This window comes from Giraffa tippelskirchi, chromosome 7, assembly GCF_054371585.1.
Source record: "Giraffa tippelskirchi isolate mGirTip1 chromosome 7, T2T-mGirTip1v1.2.pri, whole genome shotgun sequence".
Taxonomy (NCBI): Eukaryota; Metazoa; Chordata; class Mammalia; order Artiodactyla; family Giraffidae; genus Giraffa; species Giraffa tippelskirchi.
The window spans coordinates 36,824,266-36,844,034 of NC_137281.1; the positions used below are offsets into that span (position 1 = coordinate 36,824,266).

Sequence of the window (19,769 nt, forward strand, 5' to 3'; positions counted from 1 at the left end):
GAAGGACATGAAAGGCTAGAGAAGGGCTGCAAAGGTAGTAAGGAAGTCTGAGCTATTACACAGGTGGATGTACATGTCACAGGTGGTGTTCAGTCTTAGACTGAAAAATGTGACCACAGGAGAGTTTGCAGTTTACTGGCAGATGACTAATGTTGGATGTGTGTGTGTGTACATGTATGTGCGTGCTCAATTGTGTCTGACTCTTCATGACCCCGTGGACTGTAGTCCATCGGGCTCCTCTGTCCATGAAATTCTCCAGGCAAAAATACTGGGGTGGGTTGCCATTCCCTTCTCCAGGGTATCCTCCCAACCCAAGGATCAAACCCACGTCTCTTGCATTTCCTGCATTGGCAGGTGGATTCTTTGCCACTGTGTCACCTGGGAAGCCCCTAATGTTGGGTGTTAGTCTTGAAATCCATTTGTCCTTTCTTAATTACCTCAACTGTGAGCAGATTCTTGCAGAGTCTCAGTTTTACCCCCTTTCTAGTTTTCTCTGCTCCCTGGACCCTTGTCAGCAATGGGCATTCACTGAGCAGCCACCATCTGCAGGAAGCAGGGACCTCAGGGCATGTCCGGCCTCAACCTTGACCCCAGCTGAGCCTGAGAACAGAAGGGCACTGAGTGTTGCGTGGCCTCTGGGAACTGCAGCGTCACCTCTGAGTCTTCCGTGTCAGATTCAGAGCCGTCAGAACAAGGGTGACAACAGTGGTCACATCCCAGCCAAGGATGGAGAAAAGGTCCCCTCCTTCTGCTGGCTCTTTTGTTGTCAAAGATGAAGGTGGTTTGTTTGAAGTGAGTGACCTTACCTCGTTAAAAGCAGTGGAAGTTTCCTGTGAGAGAAAAATGTGTTCTTCATCTGCAGGCTCCTCTCAGGGGTCTTCAACAGTGTGCTCCTGCATGGATATTTAAACTAAAACCCTGAGCTTTGCTTAAAAATACTATTGGCAGGACTTCCCTGGTGGCTTAGTGGTTGAGAAATCCGCCTGCTGATACAGGGGACAGGGGTTCAATCCCTGGCCTGGGAAGATTCCATATGCCTCAGGGCAACCAAGCCTGTGTGCCACAACTACTAAGCCTGCGCCCTCGAGGCCATGCCCCACAACAAGAGAAGCCACCACAGTGAGAAGACCGCGCACCGCAACTCGAGAGTAGCTGCCACTCACTGCAACCAGAGAAAGCCCACACACAGCACCAAAGACCTAGAGCAGCCAAAAATGAACATTAAAAATATTCACGACGAACATATATTGAGTGCTCAGTGTGTGTTCTGAGTGCTTTCCGGTGTTATCAACCCCTTGACTGGTCTTGCTTCCACAGTATGTAGGGCGTATACAGAGACTGCATTTCTTTGTTCCACTATTCTGTTTTTCACATTAATTTTTGGTAATTCAGGTAGATTTTTCCTTCAGATATTGTGGTGTGACCACAGCAGCTCAGTAACTCAGCATCCAGGTTGGACCAGGCCCTCAGCCAGCTAAGCCAGGAGGTTGTCCAGGAGTGGGGGAAGAAGGGAGAGGGGAGGGGAGGGCTCCCCACGTCTGACGCGCTCGTTGTTGTTAGGTGAGGCCAGCACACTCATCAGTTGTTGTTAGGTGAGGCCAGCGCACTCATCAGACGTGCTGTGTGTGGTTTCTCTCTAGGATCATCCACGAAGATGGCTTCTCTGGCGAAGACGTGAAGCAGTACAAGCCCGTGGTCTACAGCAACACCATCCAGTCCCTGGCAGCCATCGTCCGGGCCATGGACACTTTGGGCATCGAATACGGTGACAAGGAGAGAAAGGTAGGCCGCTGCGCCCGTGGGCACGGGGAGGAGACGGCCTGTCTCCGGTACCCACCGTGTCCTCTATAAGGCCGGGCTGCCACGTGGGGACAGGACAAGACTGTGCTGTATCACCAGCTAGTGCTCTCACCCACCTGGCCAGTACAGCCCAACAGGGGGCTCCAATGATGGGCAGACTGCCACAGCACGATCGCCGACGGAGACGACAGACCCAGAGTTCCAGGGTTTATTGTGTAGATGAGAAAGCGTTGGTGACACTGCCCTAAATTGTGACCCTCACAACATTGTCCGAGTACATGCCCTTGGACAACTCACTTGAACAGAAAAATATATTTTTCAGGCACTACAAGCCCCACCTTGCCACCATCTCCCTCCTTAGGGGAGCTTTCCTTTCCTTGCCGGCGGTGGGGGCAGCCGTTCAAATCCACTCTCTTCCTCCTTTGTGCCAGGGGGCTGTGTTTTCTGCCCCTCTGAGGTGAGTGTAAGGACCAAAGGCACTCTCCTTCCTGCAGGAAGTTGACTTACTAGAACAGGGACAGTTTTCAGTTGAGTTTCCAGACTTCTGATAGGTGATAAATGGAATAAGTCATAAAAACTCTTATTTGCAAACGTCTGCGTTCACTGAACCTTACACAGCTATGCTGGCAAAGCCAAATAAAAGGGGTGAGGGAAAACAACCTTGGAAAATTCTCTCCAGGAGTGACTCTTTGTCTCCTGCTGGGATTCTGAATCCCAACCATCCTCTCCCCGTGACCTGGAGTGTGGGGAGCAGGTGGAGGCCGCCGAATTCCTGGGCCCCTTGTTGAAGCCTCTGGATAGAGAGCATTAAGCTCCGATTCCCGTGTGGTTTGGTTGTGCACTGTGTATATATCCTTTCTTTGCCAAAAAATCACCTCCCTCACAGAGGAAAACCATCCTCACCTTGGCTGGGTGTAATAAATCATCTGTGACAGGTAGCTTTAAATGTAAAATTCAGTATTTTATGCACAAAATCCTAATTCTCTGCGACAGTCATCCCAGCTCAGGCATCGCCTCCCCCTGGAAGAGGGGAAATTGAGTGACTGAGGGTGTCCAGGGCCAGCTTGGGGCAGGGATGCCAGGTGCCGCCCCTCAGGGAGGAAACCCTTCTCCTTGGGGACGGGCTTAGGTTTTGGTCACAGAGCCAGGGCCGTGGAATGAGTGACACTGCGAGTTCTTCAGTTTTGTTTGCACTAAGAATTCACTGAGGATACAGTGTGCCAGGCCTTGCTGAAGATGTGTGTGTATGAGTCACTCATTCGTGTCCAACTCGTAGGACCCTATGGACTGTAGCCTGCCAGGCTCCTCTGTCCATGGGATTCTCCAGGCATGAATGCTGGAATGGGTTGCCATTTCCTTCTCCAGGACAGTAGAGCTAGAGAGACCAGTCAGCAAAGAGCAGCTCAGAACATCAGATGTAGCCAAGACAGGTTACCAGTAGCCAGACAGGTTACAGGGCTTCATTCATTTTAATAATAACGGTCACAGCAGTAACACCAATAGCTCTTCTTGTATTGAGCACCTACTAGTGGCCAGGCACTGTGCCATAAGCACTTTACAAGTATTAACTCACTTTTGTCAACTCGGGTGGGCGTTAAAGCAGGAAATGCCCACTCTGATCTTCAGACATGGGACAGGCCTTTGGTCTCTCTGTCTTTGGCCAAAGAAAGCTTGGTGCCTCAGTCTCAAGTTAACCAGATGACAGACACAGTGCAGAAGGCTCACATGTCCATAGCACACACTTTACACAAACACACACCACAGCCTGCGAGATCTTCCAAGAGTGTGTGTGTTCACTGCCATGCCCACCTCTCAAGCAACTCTTCCTTCTTCAAAACTTCCTGCCCTGATTAAAACCCAAAACAGTCAGTGTGACTTTGAAATGCTTTTCTCCTTCGGTTTTGGAAAACGTTTGTTGTTCTTGGAGGATTTTGTTTTCACAGTTTATTATCCTGAGTAGAGTGGTGATTGCTTGGGTATTGCTAGGAACATGACGTGTTAACGTCTGTACTGCGGGGCCCCTTGGCTCTGTGGCTGTTTCTCCTGTGGTGGAGACAGCCCTCAAGTAGAGGGTTGGGAAAGGCTCCCCTGGGAAGGGAGATGGAGAACAGAATCCGAACTCCCTAGAGAGTCCCCGGGACAAGGAGGAGCTGGAGCCCAGTCCCCTGCTGACAGGTGGCACCACAGCACTCAGGCTCCTCAGGAAGTCCTCTAGGCCCAGGAAGTCCTCTAGGCCCCGGGGCACCTCCTCCTGTGTTATTTCACCTTAGGCCACAGTGAGCTGGGCGGCTGGAGAAGCTGTTTCCTGGGAGTGGTCTGGTGTGGATTTGCTGTCTAGGAGCTGCGTGCAGAGATCCCCCCACCTGCCTGTGTATCAGCTGTGGGTGGTTTGGGGGCAGCTACTTCACACTAGGTGGCCAGGGAAGGTTCCCCTGAACCTGAAGGGGATATTTGTGATGAACTGACCTCGAGAAGGAGCCGTGGGAGAAGGAGCCGTGGGAGGAAGAGAGACAGCGGCTCCAAGCAGACACCACCAGGCCCTGAGAGAGAAGTGAGCCTGGTGAGTTGAGAGTGAAAAGTGGGGGGAAAAAAATGAGGCACAGAGAGGCAAAGCGATTTATCCAAGGTCATTCAGCACAGAATCCATATTTATAGATTTGTAACCCTAAGGAAGCTATGATCCATATGGCTCAGGTCCAGGGCAGAGTCCCATTTAAAAAGGCACAGTACAGCCAGGCAACACAAATCTTCAGAACCTTGTTCTGAGTCTCTCCAAAAAACAGGGAAAGGCACTCAGAGGACAGCTCCCACTGTTCTTCTCACAGGTCCTTCCTGTCTTCCTCCTGTCTGTCCCAGTCCTGCTCTCTTGAACTGCTTTCTTCCCAAGTGCCCCAGACACCATCTCTCTACCCACCCCCACAAGCCTGCCAGGCGTTTCCCCTCCTGTCCTCTTTCGTCTTCTCTTGTCTGTCTCTGCCTCCTGCCTTCTTCCTCCCTCTGTCCTCCTCCCCCTCTCTCCCCGTCTCCAGCTGTCTCTCCGTTGCTCCTTTTCCCTCGGTCTCTCTCCCCTTGCTCCACCTCCTTCCTCCGCCTTCTCCCCACCTCTCTCTGCATCTCCATCTCCCTCCTTCCTCCCCTCTCCCTACTCACCCCAGCTAATTGTCATGTAAATTGTCCTAAACTTTTGAGAGGATCTGCCCCCTCCCTCTTCTCCCTATGTCCTCTTGCCCAGGGCCTGCATCTGCATCACAAAAGCAGAGAACCTCGTCTGGTGGAACTGGCCTCGACTCTGACACTGGAACAAAGTCTGGAGGGAAACTGGACAATTAGAGGATTAGGAGGTTCATTTGGGCAAGCAGAGGGTGGGGAAAGTCTATGAACACTCCCTTGGGATAAATTTGATCACACCCACGTGTATATAAAAATGCACACAAAATTTATGTGCATATGCAATGTATACTTGCATATGTAAAGCACATTATAATGGGACAATAGTGAAGAAATAATGCTTTGAATTTATGTGAGGCTTTATTCAGTTGAAAAACCCTCTTGTTTTCATTTTTCCATTGTGCACATGCCTATTTCTCCCACTAAATTTTAAACTCCCTGTGGACAGGATATAGGTCTTATCCATCTAGTACAATGCCTGACACAAGAAGTATTGGATAAACTGTGTTCCAGTCCCAGTTCAACCACCAACTGTATGGCCCTGGGTACACTATTTAGCTTCCTCAGTATTTCTGTCTGTAAGATGGGCATAATTCTAATACCGTCCCCATTTATCTGGTGTTAAGGTTAGATGCATTGGCACCCCACTCCAGTACTCTTGCCTGGAAAATCCCATAGACGGAGAAGCCTGGTAGGCTGTAGTCCATGGGGTCGCTGAGAGTTGGACACGACTGAGCGACTTCACTTTCACTTTTCCCTTTCATGCACTGGAGAAGGAAATGGCAACCCACTCCAGTGGTCTTGCCTGGAGAATCCCAGGGACGGGGGAGCCTGGTGGGCTGCCGTCTATGCGGTCGCACAGAGTCGGACACGACTGAAGCGACTTAGCAGCAGCAATGTTAGATGAGGTAATGCACATGAAACGCTGGGACAGTGCCTGACATGTAAAGCACTTAACTGGAAGTCCAGGGTCAGTGTCCTCAGTGGGACTAAAGATCAGTGCTGGTGCTGGAATTGCTACCCAGCCTCAGACGGTTCACCAAGGGGCTTCATTGGAACTCCCCCTCCCTGCCCTGAGATGAGATAATGGTATTCTTTGGGGAGGCAGAATCAGATTTCACACTTAGATTCCAGAATGTCATGGGATCTCCTCTGGTAAGAGAAATCTTGCCATTTAAGTCACACAGTGGAGCACTGAACACTATCTCCTTTTTAATCAGGGAAATGCTGTGATGCGTCTCCATGGTGCAGTGCTGTTTACCCTGTGGTTTACAAGAATTCTGAAACATACAGTGAGGTTTCTCCAGACCCCAGGAACTCAGGCAGATCTAGTCTGTATCTGCCTGAGTTCCTGGGGTCTGGAGAAACCTCAGTGGTTGTTGTCAGGTCTGATGGGGGGCTGGGGAGGTGACAAATGAAGGCCCAAACCTGAGGCCGGAAAGAGGCTTCCTCCAGGCAGCAGCGTGTACACCACCACGCGCTGGACACCGCCACTCTTCAGCTGTAGCAGACCAGCCCTGGCCCAGCTCTGACTCTCTGCCCGCCCAGGTTACAGAGCTTGAAACTCTTCCGTTTAAGACCATCTAAGTCTGCTGCTCCATTTTGCAGATGAGGGCCCCACCTGGCCCCAACAGGAAAGAGACTTACTCCAGGGATGACGTGGCAGGTTCGGGACTAGAACTTGAGGTTTTCTGAATCTCTGCTCAGTTCTCTTTCCATCTCAGCAGCCTGCCCCAAATCACTCAGCCAACCTGGGGCCTCGTTGTCTTTCATTTGGTGGGTCAGCCAGTCATCCCACAAATACTCAGTGAGCAGTCACACCCCTGACAGACAGTGCACAGGGAGATAGGGTTAGATGCAAAAATGAAAGAGGGAGCCCACCCTTTGATTTGCAAGGCCTCCCCAGCTCTGCAGGGTTCAGTGCAGCCAGGTTCACTTGCTTCCTGTCATCTAAGACTGGATCGGGCCCCAGGCCCTGGGTTTGGGGCAGGCGTCTGTTTTTTAAGCCCTGCCATAAGGAGTGCCACACCTGGCTGCTAGTAACTTGGCCCAGGTTGGCAGCACAAGTGGCTCTTGCTGGCCCTCCTCCAAAAAGACCAACTCAGAGCAATGGCAGGTTTTAAGATGGGAAAGGAAGAGGCGGGGGATTCAAATGCCAGGTCTTGAGATGGCCCTCTAATGCCTCTCCTCCTTAGCCTCTTGGGTTTCCACAGCTGAAGATGGTCGCTCCCTCCTCTGAATGTGGTCATTTTGGAGCTCCAGCCCCAGCCGTCTCCCGGCATTCTGCAGCCAGACAGGGAAGGAGGGGAGTCTGGACGGTCAGGACGATCTTGTCTACTTGCACATTTACCCATTCAGTCATCCTAGGTGGGCAAGACCCAATCCCTGCCACCAGGGCATAGGAAAGAAAGACAGATGCTTCAGTAGACAATGGTGTTTTCTTTTGATTTGTTTTTAATTTTTATTTATTTATTGGCTGTGCTGGGTCTTCATTGCTGTGCACAGGCTTTCGCTAGTTCCAGCAAGCTTGTGGTGTGGGGGCTTCTCGTTGCGGTGGCTTCTCTTGTTGCAGAGCATGGGCTCTAGGGCACTTGGGCTTTAGTAGTTGTGGCGCATGGGCTTAGTTGCTCCACAGCACGTGGAATCTTCCTGGACCAGGGGTCAAACCTGCAGCCGCTGCGTTGGCAGGCAGATTCTCAACCCCTGGACCACCAAAGAAGTCCAGTAGACAGTGTTTTTTCTTCTCATCAAAATGTGGTGATAATGATGCTCCTCAGTGGGTTGTCTTGAAGACTAAATGACGACTAGGTGCAAGATCTTAGAGTAGAGCCTGGCACCCAGTAGATACTCAGGAAAGCTTAGCTGTTATTAGCATCATGTGCCTTGAAGCAGAGTGACAGCCACTCTAGTTTTCAAAGGTTGGTTAGACATTAAAGATGAATGCCAGAAGTGAGGCAGGCCCCCTGGCTGAGGGCAAGGGTCTGAGCACTCATGGCAGGAGCCCTGCCATGGCCTGGGTTTCACCCTGCTGTCAACTGCCTGTGTTCAAGAATCAGGAAAGCTGGAGCTGGCTTGGGCTTCTCTGCGTGATTGGCATTTAATGAAGGGGTGCTCATGAGAAGAGGAGGGTTCTCCTCCAGGGAGCTTTGAGGGCTAAATAGAAAACCATTTTTCTGAATCTTGATAAAATGCTGAGCCCTTCCCTTCCTTCATAAGTCAAGTGTTGAGAGCACACGAGGATATTTCCTTGTCGATGGAGGGTCATAGTGGGCCTCAAGCTTCTCTCTGTGAACGTCAGACTGTGGTCCAGGCCCAGAGACAAAGGACATTCCAGTAGAAGGCTGGGCCTAATATGCCACCCCGGGACATTCTGAAGAAGTTACTTTGGGGACTAAGTTGTTGGAAAAACTGTTCACCTAGGAGAAAGCCCATGTCCTTCCTGCCTTGAGGCCTTTGATCTGCAGGCACCAGGCCAGGCATGGACACGCTCCCAGCCTTGTTCCTCGGGACACAGTTACATTTATGGAAGGATTATGGAGGTGGTCCCCATTTTGGGTTTAGTGTAGTCACACCCTTAGATATAAATGGTAAACATCTTCCCTTGGGCAAGTCACAGAGCTCCTCTGAGTTGCACTGTGTAAGTTAGGATGTATTTGGCTGCTAGTGAAGACCACCCAACCGTCGGTGTCCTTGATAGTAGGGACACCGTCAATTCCCGGACAGGGACTCACGAGAGATGGCGGCCCCGGGGCTCCTTGCAGCATCAGGCCTGGGTCCACCCCACAGGGCCCTCTGGGTGCTCGTGGCTCCAGGTAACACCTCCCACAGGGACTCCAGGGCAGGAGGAGAAGGCTGGGTCACCCAACTTTGAACCGCACATCGGTCTAGCAGGGAGGGAGCTGAGGAAAACAAAAATGTGGCTTTTTTGGGCTCTAGTAGGACACAGAGGCAAGAGAGAAGGGGGCTGAAGGATGGCACCGGTCACTGCTGGCCACTCTGCCTGTGAACTGTCGTGGGGGTCTGTAAGAACGTGGAAGCAGATGTGCTGAGTTGGTGGGAGGTCCAGTCCGGAGGCTAGAAATGAGGGTACGGGGTTGGGGGGCTACCCTGGGGGATGAGTGCTCCTCCAAGCTGGGACAGAGGTGGTGCTAGCTTCTGCTCTGGTTTCTGCCTTTGTTTGCCCATTTTAGTCTTTTCCTGCCGATATAGCAACAATACCAAGGATGGGTGGCTTAGACAGCAGGAACGTATTTCTCACAGTTCTGGAGGCTGCGATGTCCAAGGTCAGGGTGGCAGCAGAGGAGATGTCTGGGTAGGACCCATTACTAGTTCACAGACAGCCGTCTTCTTACCGTACCCTCTCAAGACGGAAGGACTGGCATTGATCTCTGAAGTCTCTTATAAAGGCACTCGTCCCCTAATCCCCTCCCAGACACCCCGCTTCCTAATATCAGGACACTGGGGATTAGGTTTCTACATAAGAATTTTGAGAGGACACAGTCGGTCTATAGCACCCACATCAGAAGCTGAAACGTTGTCCTGAGGGGCACTGGAGACGAGAAGATGGTTGGTGGCAGGTAAATCTCCCGGCAGCGCAAAGCTATGGCAGAGTGTCTGGGAGGAACGTCCATGCAGAGGAGCCTGGGGTGGGGCTCGCCAAAGAGAGCAGGGCGGTCCACCCCGAGACCACCACCCACCCGGCCTAGTGCCCCAGCTTCCCTGGGCAAGCTGGGTGACTGCCGCGCCTGGCCTCCATCAGGCTCCTCCACGGCAAGGCTAGTGGAGTGGGTGTTCAGGCCTGCGCCTCGGCCAGTCTCCACACGTTCATCATCTGTAGAAAGAGGTGTGGAATTTTAAAAAGAAAAAAGGAAACCTAACGACTCCAACTAACAGTAAATGAAAACCACAGGCAGTGATGCCTTGCGCTTGTGTCTCCTCCCTCCGTCCCTTTCTCTTTCTCTCTCTCACTGTCTCTCTCTCTCTCTCTCTCACAGTAATGTACGCTCCCCTCCTCTGTCTCTCCCTGTAAGCCCTGAATTACCCGGCTCTAATGGTGAAAAAAATGTTATGACTGTGCAAGTGAATATTTCCGAGCATCAGGATAGGGGGTCCCCACTAGTGGCCTTTCCCTTGAGTATATGGGGGCCCCACGTGACAGCCCTCAGTCTACCCCCACCCCCTACATTTCCAGCGGCTACCCCACAGGAAAGCCAAGAGCCCCCTATTTGGAGAAGGAGCGTTGTGGGCACATCTTTTGGGCTCAAGGTGGCAAACGAGCTGCCAAGGATCTCGCCCAGCCTCAGAAGACATAGAGAACAGCTCAGAGAGGACTGCCTGGCCAATGCTCATGTGTTGAGGCTCCTGGCATGTTGAAAAATGAAGAATTCTTAAAATAAGGCCACAAAATTGTATATTTTAAATGGGCTTCCCCTGGTGGCTCAGACGGAAAAGAATTTGTCCGCAATGCAGAAGACCCAGATTCCATGCCTGTGTTGGGAAGATCCCCTGGAGAAGGAAGTGGCAACCATTCCAGTATTCTTGCCTGGAGAATTCCATGGACAGAGGAGCCTGGCGGGCTACAGTCACAAAGAGTCAGACACAACTGGGTGACTAACACTTTTAAATGTATACTTAACAAATTAATACTTTGGACCCACCATTAATGCAATGCAGTATAATTTTGCTACCCAGAACACAGTCATAGGATCTATAAAAATGTTAGTACGCAGTGCAGGGCCAGCTGTACAGTCCTGTAGGGGACATAGGTTCAAGCCTTGTGGTGAGCACTGTCACCATTCACCCCAGAGGTCTCTCCCTGACCATATCTGTTACCTAATTTGGTTCAAACCCCACACTGGAGCCCCTTGTGAGTGACAGACCCTTTCTGAGGGACCCAGTGTTTTATTTTGTCTGGGTCCCTCCCCAGCTCGGAGGCCCCGTGCTCTGCGTGCCTGGGGCGGAGGGGTGTAGTCCCACACAGGTAGGGTGGCGATGGCTTCCCCAGGAAAACCAGGGCCTGTCTGCCCTTGTCATAACCACACACACCCATCTTCCACTTTACTCAGCTCCTTCCCCTCTTATTTATTTACACCTCCACAACCTACTAGGGTCTTGCACCACTGCTGAAGACCCCCTCTGGATAAGATAGGACACTCTTGGTCACCGAAGATAAGAAATACAATCAAACTGGCTTGTGAAAGCAAAAAAACACTCCTCGAGTTCACGAAGGAAGAAGTCCAGAGGGCCTGCTGCAGGTGAGGCTCCACCCTGATGAGCTGCCCGGGCTCCTCTGCATCTCCCCACACTCTGTCCCCCACGCGGCCTTCCCGTTGGACCCACAAAATCACTTCTCATCTTGCAAGAAAATGGCTGCCACAGTTACATCACCACCTCCTCCCGCTCCCTCCCCCGCCCCGACCCTCAAGCATCCCTGAATGTGCAGAGCAGAGGGTGTGCCCCTGCACACCCTCCCCTGAGAAGCCACTTAGATCCTGGGAGTTGCCCTTTCTCCTTGGCCCCACTGAGATCATATGCCCATCCCTGAGCCAGTCACTGTGACCAAGGGGATGAGGCACTCTAATTGCCTGAGGGGTTCCTGGGACCAGAATGAATTCCCCAGGAACTCATGAAACAGGAAATGGAAGCAGAAGAAAGATGCTGGGGAGGCCGCTGTAGCCATCCTGAATGCTCTCCTTGACTTCAGTGCTGCCCGCTGTGCCTGATTCATATTGTATTGGTGGACAGCCAGCCATGCTCAAGCTACTATAGCAGGATTGTGATGTAACCCAGTTTAGCTGGAGCCAGAGCTGCTCCTCCCCTGGTGGCCTCTCCCCCAGTGGGCCAACCAGGATCCCAGGTGCAGCCCCCAGCCCACCACTTACCCTTCCCTTCTCGCCTTTCCGCTGGGGCTGCGGCAGTGGGTGATGGCAGAATAGGAGATGAAGGCAGGTGGAAGACATGGGCCCGTGTGTGGGAATATCTCCTGGGAAGACTCCAGTTTTCCCAGCCCACCTGAGCCAGCAGGGACTTTAGCCATGCGCCACTCAAGGCTTTATTTGGAGCCAGACCAGTGCAGTTGCAGAGGGCCATGCCCAGGGGGAGGCAGCTCGGCAGGGCTCAGAGTCAGGGCTCAGAGTCAGAGATATAACCTTGAGTCTTGGCTCTGCCTGTCACCAGCTTTGGACCTCAGGGTGGTCACTTGGTTCCCTCAACCTCAGATTCCTCATCTGGAAACTGAAGGTAATAATAACAATGACCTGCTCACAGGGCTGTTACGGTTGAAGAATTCACATATGTTGAGGGGTAAGCGTGGGCCCTCGCATGCAGTAAGTGCTCAGTAAACAGCTCTTGTTTTCGTCTTCCTCTCACCCCCACATCACCCCCTGTCTGGTGAAGGGAGAGCCAGGACTAGAAGCCCGGCTGTGACCATTGTTTCAGAACTGGGTGAAGAGCTAGTGCCGAGGCCACTGAACAAGTCAAAGAGGTGGCCTCAGTCCCCTCCCCCTCAAAATTCCCCGTTGGCTCTGGTTCCAGGCTGGGGAGCAAGATGTGTGCCCCGGCCCCTGTCCCTCTTCCTGGCTTTGCAGGAGGGGAGCTGAGGAAGGCTTCTCCTGAACCGGGGTCCTGCAAGGCCCAAGACAGAAGCCAAAAGAGGTGGACCCACGGAGAGAGGAGGCAGGACCCCAGAGAGGAGAGAGGCGGTCGGCGCTGGGTGACAGTCCCCCAGAAACACCTGTAGGAAGGTCGACCCCGTCAGGTGTCCCGGCGTCAGTGGGGCACCTGGCACAGAGCACATGCTCCCTAAATGGTTGCTGCTTTGTTCCTTTGTATTAAGGCTGTCCCTGATCTGAGAACATCATTCCCACCATAAACCCTACCTAGTCCCTGCAGCTATAAGTATCTTTTCCATCTCCTGGGCACCTTCAGCTTCTCTCTCCCTCTCTCATTTGTTGTCTCACTTGTTCGTTTTGGGGATTTTTTTTTAAAGTCCTTATTGAATTTATTACACTATTGCTTGTCTTATGTTTTGGTTTTTTGGCCATGAGGCATGTGGGGTCTTAGCTCCCAAACCAGAGATCGTACCCGCACACCCTGCATTGGAAGGCGAAGTCTTAATTAACCACTGGGCCGCTAGGGAAGTCCCCTCACTTGTTCATTTGAGAAACATGTGCTGTGGCCTTCTGTGCACTAGCAGTGTGTCAGGCACTGGGCAAACAGGAATGAGCAGAGATGAGCAGACTGCCCTCAGTTTCCTCATCTGTAAAATAAGGGTGTTTCTATACTTAGGACAACAAATACCAGACAGCGAGTCCTGCCATGCCACGTGCTCATCCAGACACAGTGTGAACATGTTACCAGCTCTGACGGGCACAGACCCTTCTGGCTCAGACAGCAGACGCGCATCACCCAGCACGAGCGCATCACCCAGCACGAGCGCTGGCCGTCAGCCCCTCTACGTCCTGTCTCCCGAGTGAGCCCAGGAGCAGCTGACGGCCCTAGAGGAGCTGTGGATTAGGAGCGTTTGCACAACCAGACTCTCCTCCCCCGGTATCTCTGGTCCGAGGTCCCCGGGGCACAGTCCTGAAATAGCTCACTGCCAAATTAGGTCCCGCTTTTCCAGCTCTGTGGGCACCCTCCCCCTTCTTGCCCAGGCCTCTGCCTTCCTTCCCTTCTCCTTCCTGCCGCACTTCCCTGCTGGGTGCCTGGACCAGCTGGTGCCCTTGATGGCAACTGGCCAAGGAGAGGAAGGTGGCTCTCTGCATCCAGCTCTGCAGGCCAGGGTGCCTGCTGGGGGCCCAGGTGCCCCCCACCCCAACCCTAGCTGTTCTCAGGGTCCGGGTTGTGCACCTAAGTGAGCAGTACCTTGATTCCCAGATCCGGCCCTCCCCGGGGCCACGTCCCAGCGTCCCCTCTGCAGCAGGAGCGTCCCCTCTGCAGCAGGGAGCCTCATGATAAGGGCTCAGCCTCTTGTGTCTGCTCATGTGGAACCACAGCGTGCATCCTCCGAGTGAGGTTCTGTGTGTTATTCTGCAAAGAGCACACACTCAGGAGTCAGGCAAGTACAAGGTCAACACTGGATCCTCCTCTTTTAGCTTTGTGGCCTCAGGCAGGTTCCTTAAGTACCCTGAACTTGAACCTCAGTTTCCTCCTCTGTAAAATGGAAATAATACCAGTGTATATCAGCCAGGGTGCAGGCTTCCCTGCTGTTACAAAGACCCCTAAGTAACAGTGGCATAAATAAGATGAATACACATTTCTCTCCTGCCTGAGCAGCCCAGATGTGGCACTGGTCAGGCCCTTCTGCCCTGTTGCTCTGTCACACTCAGGGTCTCTGCCTCCATTCCAGGCCTGAGGTGCTGCCCCTGTTACCCCTCCTAGCCCGTGCTGTGGTATGTGCTATGCTTTGTTGCTCAGTCATGTTCCACTCTTTGCGACCCCATGGGCTGCAGCCTGCCAGGCTCCTCTGTCCATGGAGATTCTCCAGGCAAGAATACTGGAGTGGGTTGCCATGCCCTCCTCCAGGAGATCTTCCCAACCCAGTGATCAAACCCAGGTCTCCCTCATTACAGAGCATGGGAGAAAGGGCGGGTTTGGCTTGGAGAAGGTCCTGAGTGTTAGGTGAGGAGTGTGGATGCTCATGGCCTGGACTGGGGGGTGTCTGCATTGGGGGAAGAGCCTGCAGCCAGCAAGGGCTCCATGGAGACTGCCTGCTGGGCAGGAGAGGTGCAGGCCCCTCCCTGGACCTTGTTGCATCGTGTCAGTGTGCTCCAGTGTACTTCTTCTCCAAGACCCAGTGGTATTGAAGGTCCTGGCCCAGCACATCAGAATCTCAGATCCTCTTCCACCAGCCACTCAGGGGCAAGCCTCCCTGCAGTATGAGAGTCCCATGGTGCCCAGCGCCGCCTACTGGACCTGCAAAGGGCGTCCTGTCCCCAGAGGCCCCTTCTCTTCCAGCGATGCTTCTCTTGTCTGTGTATCCACATCTCTCACTGTCTGCAGCAGCCTTACTGGAGTTTGATCCTGGCTTTCTCAGTGCGCACTTTGCTGTGAGCATACAGTTTTGTGTTGTAGGAATTGTTGACACTCTTCTGTCTGGGATTCCTCAGACAGTCGTCCCTTAATGTAATGGAGCAACATTCTCTTTCTCATTGAGTAAGTTTGGGGACATGGACTGTATCTCCTCTTGGGGAGCCACAGAGGCACTCAGAGCCCAGCAGAAAGGAGGCTTGTTGACGTGGGTCTCATCCAGAGTTTCCCAAACTTTTGGGGTTTTTTGGAGTAATCCTACGAGTTTTGGTTCACATACTGTTGAAGTCTAGCTTGAAGGATTTTGAGCATTACCTTGCTAGCATGTGAAGTGAGTGCAATTGTGCAGTAGTTTGAACATTCTTTGGCATTGCCCTTCTTTGGGATTTGAATGAAAACTGACCTTTTCCAGCCCTGTGGCCCCTGCTGAGTTTTCCAAACTTGCTGGCATATTGAGTGCAGCACTTTCACAGCATCATCTTTTAGGATTTGAAATAGCTCAACTGGAATTCCATCACCTCCTCTAGCTTTGTTGGTAGTAATGCTTCCTTGGCCAGCTCCTGGGGGCTTGCCAGCCATAGGGGTGAGCAGATGGAAAGACTACTCCAAGCATCATCATCTGGAGCGTGCCAGGAAGCAAAGCCCGAAGCACATCCTTGGGCTGCAAGTCCTAGACGTTTCGAAGCTGAATGGGAAGAAGAGAATCAGATCTAGCCTCTGTGTGGAGGCTGTTTCTCCTGAAAAAGCTGGAGAGATGGGAGATCACAGCCCCCCCGCCACACCCCCCCCCCCCCCCCGCCCCGCTCCATCCTAGCCCTTGTCTTAACAGCTACCCAGCTGGATGGGAGAACACCCAGCCTGGAGACCCGTCTTCCCTCGCTGTGACTCTGTGGCACAGGGAGGGGCAGGAGCCCAGTCCTCCTGGGCCCCCCAGGAACTCAGTAGGGAGAGGCCAGGGTCATTGTCAGATGAGGGTCAGACTTGAGCTGGAAGTGTAGCAGGCCTCAGCTCATGGCAGCCCACTCCAGTATTCTTGCCATGAATAAAGGAGCCTGGCAGGCTATAGTCCATGGGGTCACACAGGGTTGGACACGACTGAAGCAACTTAGCATGCACACACGTGGGCCTCAGCTTATGGCGGAAGAATACTGATGCTTCCCAGGAAAGCTGGGCTTTGGGCCCTGCCCCCAGCCTACTCTGTGACCTCAGGCAAGTCCTTCACCCTACAGTTCCTACTGAGGAGCCAGAGGGCCTCTAGATCTCCCTTGTACCCTGCCCCAACTTCCACTTACGGAAGTTCAGTTCCATAATTTCTAGAAAGTTCTGTAAATCCTTCTGGCAAGACTTAAATGCTCAGCTTAGGTGATTGCCAAGCCCACTCTTCCCTTGTATCCAAAAGAGAAAGAATCCTCCGTGTTGCAAAGGTGGCGCAAATTAAAGGCCGACTTGTCTAGGGGAGGGAGTGGTGCTGGACAGCTGGCAGACGGTAGTCAGCGGTGGAGGCGGCCCCACCCTGGGCACCCAGGATGCACAGCTTCTGGCCGGGGCCTGGGGCTGTAGATATGAGTGCAATCCCAGCCTAGGAGGAGCCCAGTGTGGGGTGACACTTGAGCCACCAAGCCACGGGTATAAAGCCACTAAATCAAGCAGAAAAACACTGTCAGGTATCACTGTCGCCGCATCTGTGTCAAGGGTAAACTGTGTTGCAGGGCTGCGGGGGGAAAATGAACACAAATGGCCCCGGGAAGCTGTCAGCTTCCCTCTGATCACTAGGGCAGGCTCCCTGGGGAGCAGGGAGTGGATGGAGGATTTCGGGAGCCATTCGCTTGACAAGAATGAGATGGCAGAGCATACGGAGCTGGTTCAGGTTGGGGGCGTGAGGCCAGCAATGCTTCTGGGCTTCATCACAAGCATCGTGCACACAGTACATTAACTGACCCACACCCTCAACCCAGACCTCATGGTCTGTGCACACGAGAAGCTTACAGACTTGAATAGCGCTTAGGCTCACGCTCTATAGCCAGCCTGTCAGCTCGTGGAGCCAGTGTTGCTTTCTGTACCTGATGTGACCTGGGGGAAGGTACCTATCTGCTCTGTACTGCTTTTTTTTTAATCTGTAGAATTAGGGTAATACCAATTCTTAACCTTGTGCTTGGGATAACAACATGAAGGGCTTGAACAGTGCCTAAAACACTAGTATGCAAAAGCTCTTTATATTAGTATTAGTTGGCTCAGGCTGCCATAACTAAACATAGACTGGGTAAATTAAACAACAGAAATGTATTTCTCATGGCTCTGAAGGCCAGAAGCCCAATATCGAGGTTCTGGTCCAAATAGTTTCTGGTGAGAGTGCTCCTTCTGGCTTGCAGACAGCCACTTTCTTACTGTTTCCCTACGTGGCCTTCTCTAGGTAAACATACCTGCAGAGGGTGGGGATCGAGAGCTCTCTCTGAGATCTCTGATAAGGGTACTAATCCTATCAGGTCAGGGCCCCACCCTTATGGTCCCATTTAACTTTCATTCCTTTCTCTTAAGTACAGCCACACTGGGGGTTACGGCTTCAGCATACAAATTTTTGGCGGACATGTACATTCAGTCTAGAACACTCTTACCTAGAAGATTTAGCTTTTATGATATACTACCCTGATTTGGCCCTTGGTAATGAAGTTGCCTGGCATATATGAGGTCTTTAGCAATTACACAGCTCTGTGATGAACCCCTTAAGGGGAGGAATCCTTTGTTTCCCAGCTCCAAGCCCTGTGTTTGGCACACAGGTAAATCCCTTTTACTACTGCCATCTTTGTGCTCTGGAACTCCCACGTGTGGGGCAGGTATAACAGGTGTTCACACATGAGGAAACTGAGGCTCAGAGAATTCAGATGACTGGCCCAGAGTCAAGCAGCTAGTCAATGGCAGAGCTGTTCTTGGGCCCAGATATCTCAGAACCTGGCCCACTGCCCTTTCTGCTGTGGGTATGACCCCTGTGAGTTCAGAGGCAAAAACCAGATTGTGGAAGACCAGAATGGATTTGGATCCTGACTTGTAGAGCCACCTTATTCACAGACCATCTCTCAGGCCTGAGTTTTCTCAGCTACTGAGTAGAAAGCACACATCCTCCCACCGGAGTCTGTGCAGCAAGGAGAGCAGGTCACACGGGTGACGGTGATACCTACTGGAAGCTGGCTCTGTGCATCTTCCCCTGGAACATGGATCCTCTTCAGACAGGACACAGAGCACAGGCACCCAAAAAAGAAACTTCATACCCATGAGCAGTCACTCCCCTTCCCCCCACCCTCAGCCCCTGGCCACCCTAGTCTACTTTCTGTCCCTGTGGATTTGCCTGTTCTGGACATATAATTGGAGTGAAATCATATGGTGTGTCCTCTTTTGTGTCTGACTTCTTTTCACCCAGCATTATGTTTGCAAGGCTCATCTAATATTATACATCGAATAATATTCCATTGTATTGGAATTTGGATATGTCAAACTTTGTTCATGCGCTTATTATGTGACGGACCTTTGACTTGTTTCCACTTTTGGGCTATCCTAGTAATAATACTGCTGTGAACATTCATGCAGAAGTTTCTGTGTGGTCACACTTGTATTTCTTTTGGCTGTATACCTAGGAGTGGAACTCATGGGTCATATGTGAAGTCTGTTTTTCTGTTTTAACTTTCCAAGGAAGTATACAACTGTTTTCCAAAGTGGCCAAACCATTTTTTTTTTATCACCATAAGCAATATGTGAGTGTTCTGGTTTCTTCACATTCTCACTTACATTTGTTATTTGTCCATCTTTTTTATTGTAGCCATCCTATTGAGTGTAAAGTGGTGTCACAGAGTGGTTTTAATTTGTGTTTCCCTAATGACTAAGGGTATTGAGCATCTTTTCATGCATGTTATTGGCTATCTGTGTATCTTCTTTGGAGAAATGTCTATTCAGAATGTTTGCCCACTTTTTAATTGGGCTGATTGTCTTACTGTTGAGTTGTAAGAGTTCTTTATACATTCTGGATACCAGTCCTGTATCAGATGATTTGCAAATATTTCTCCCCATCTGTGGGTTATCTTTCCCCTTCCTGGATGATGCCCCTTTAAGTCTACCCACTTCTTCCGCTGTGCCTTACTTGGGCCTCTTTCTTTTTTTTTCTTCTAACATTTATTTATTTGTTTAGTTGCACCAGGTCTTCATGTGGAATCTTCAGTCTTCATTGCAGCATGCGGGCTCTTTGGTTGTGGCATGTGGGATCTAGTTCCCGGGTCCAGATTGAACCCAGACCACCAGAATTGGGAGTGTGCATTCTTAACCACTGGACTGCCAGGGAAGTCCTGGGCCTCCTTCTTTTCTGGTCTTATTCATCTTTTTCACCAGCTCTCCTGGGGCTACAGGGACTGCCTCTTCCTTGCTTTGTGGACAATGTTCCCAGCAGGTTCTCAACCAGTCATCAGCCCCAGCTGCACCCAGACTGTGGTTGCCCTGGGTCTGGGGACTCTGTGTTGGTCAGACGAGTGCTGCCCACAATCCCACAGTAGCAGAGTAGAGAGACCACCATATGCTAAGCATCCACTTGGCACTCGATGCTTTGCTCACATCATCCCACCACATCTGCAAACAGTCTTGAAAGATGCTAGTATTTTGTCTTCCCTGCACAAAATGGAGCCAGGATTTGCTCTTTGGGTTGTATGACTGCAGAGCATGTGTATGGCTCACAGGCAGCAAGTTTGCCTCTGCTGTCCTATGTGGTAAATGTCAACTCCGAGAGGATCCCAGTGTTG

The 19,769-nt window shown here is 51.7% G+C and overlaps 1 protein-coding gene across 3 annotated transcripts in view; it reads left to right on the forward strand.

The window, feature by feature from the left end:
• GNAO1 (G protein subunit alpha o1) overlaps positions 1 to 19,769 on the forward strand; it is a 177,515-nt gene that overhangs the window by 95,241 nt on the left and 62,505 nt on the right. For all 3 annotated transcript variants that reach the window (XR_014059693.1, XM_081510666.1, XM_081510665.1), the window contains exon 3: positions 1,641 to 1,782. Coding sequence is in view for 2 of the 3 variants with exons in the window: in XM_081510666.1 (XP_081366792.1) it covers positions 1,641 to 1,782 (142 nt within the window). In the remaining variant the exon portion in view is untranslated. The remainder of the gene's footprint in view (positions 1 to 1,640; positions 1,783 to 19,769) is intronic.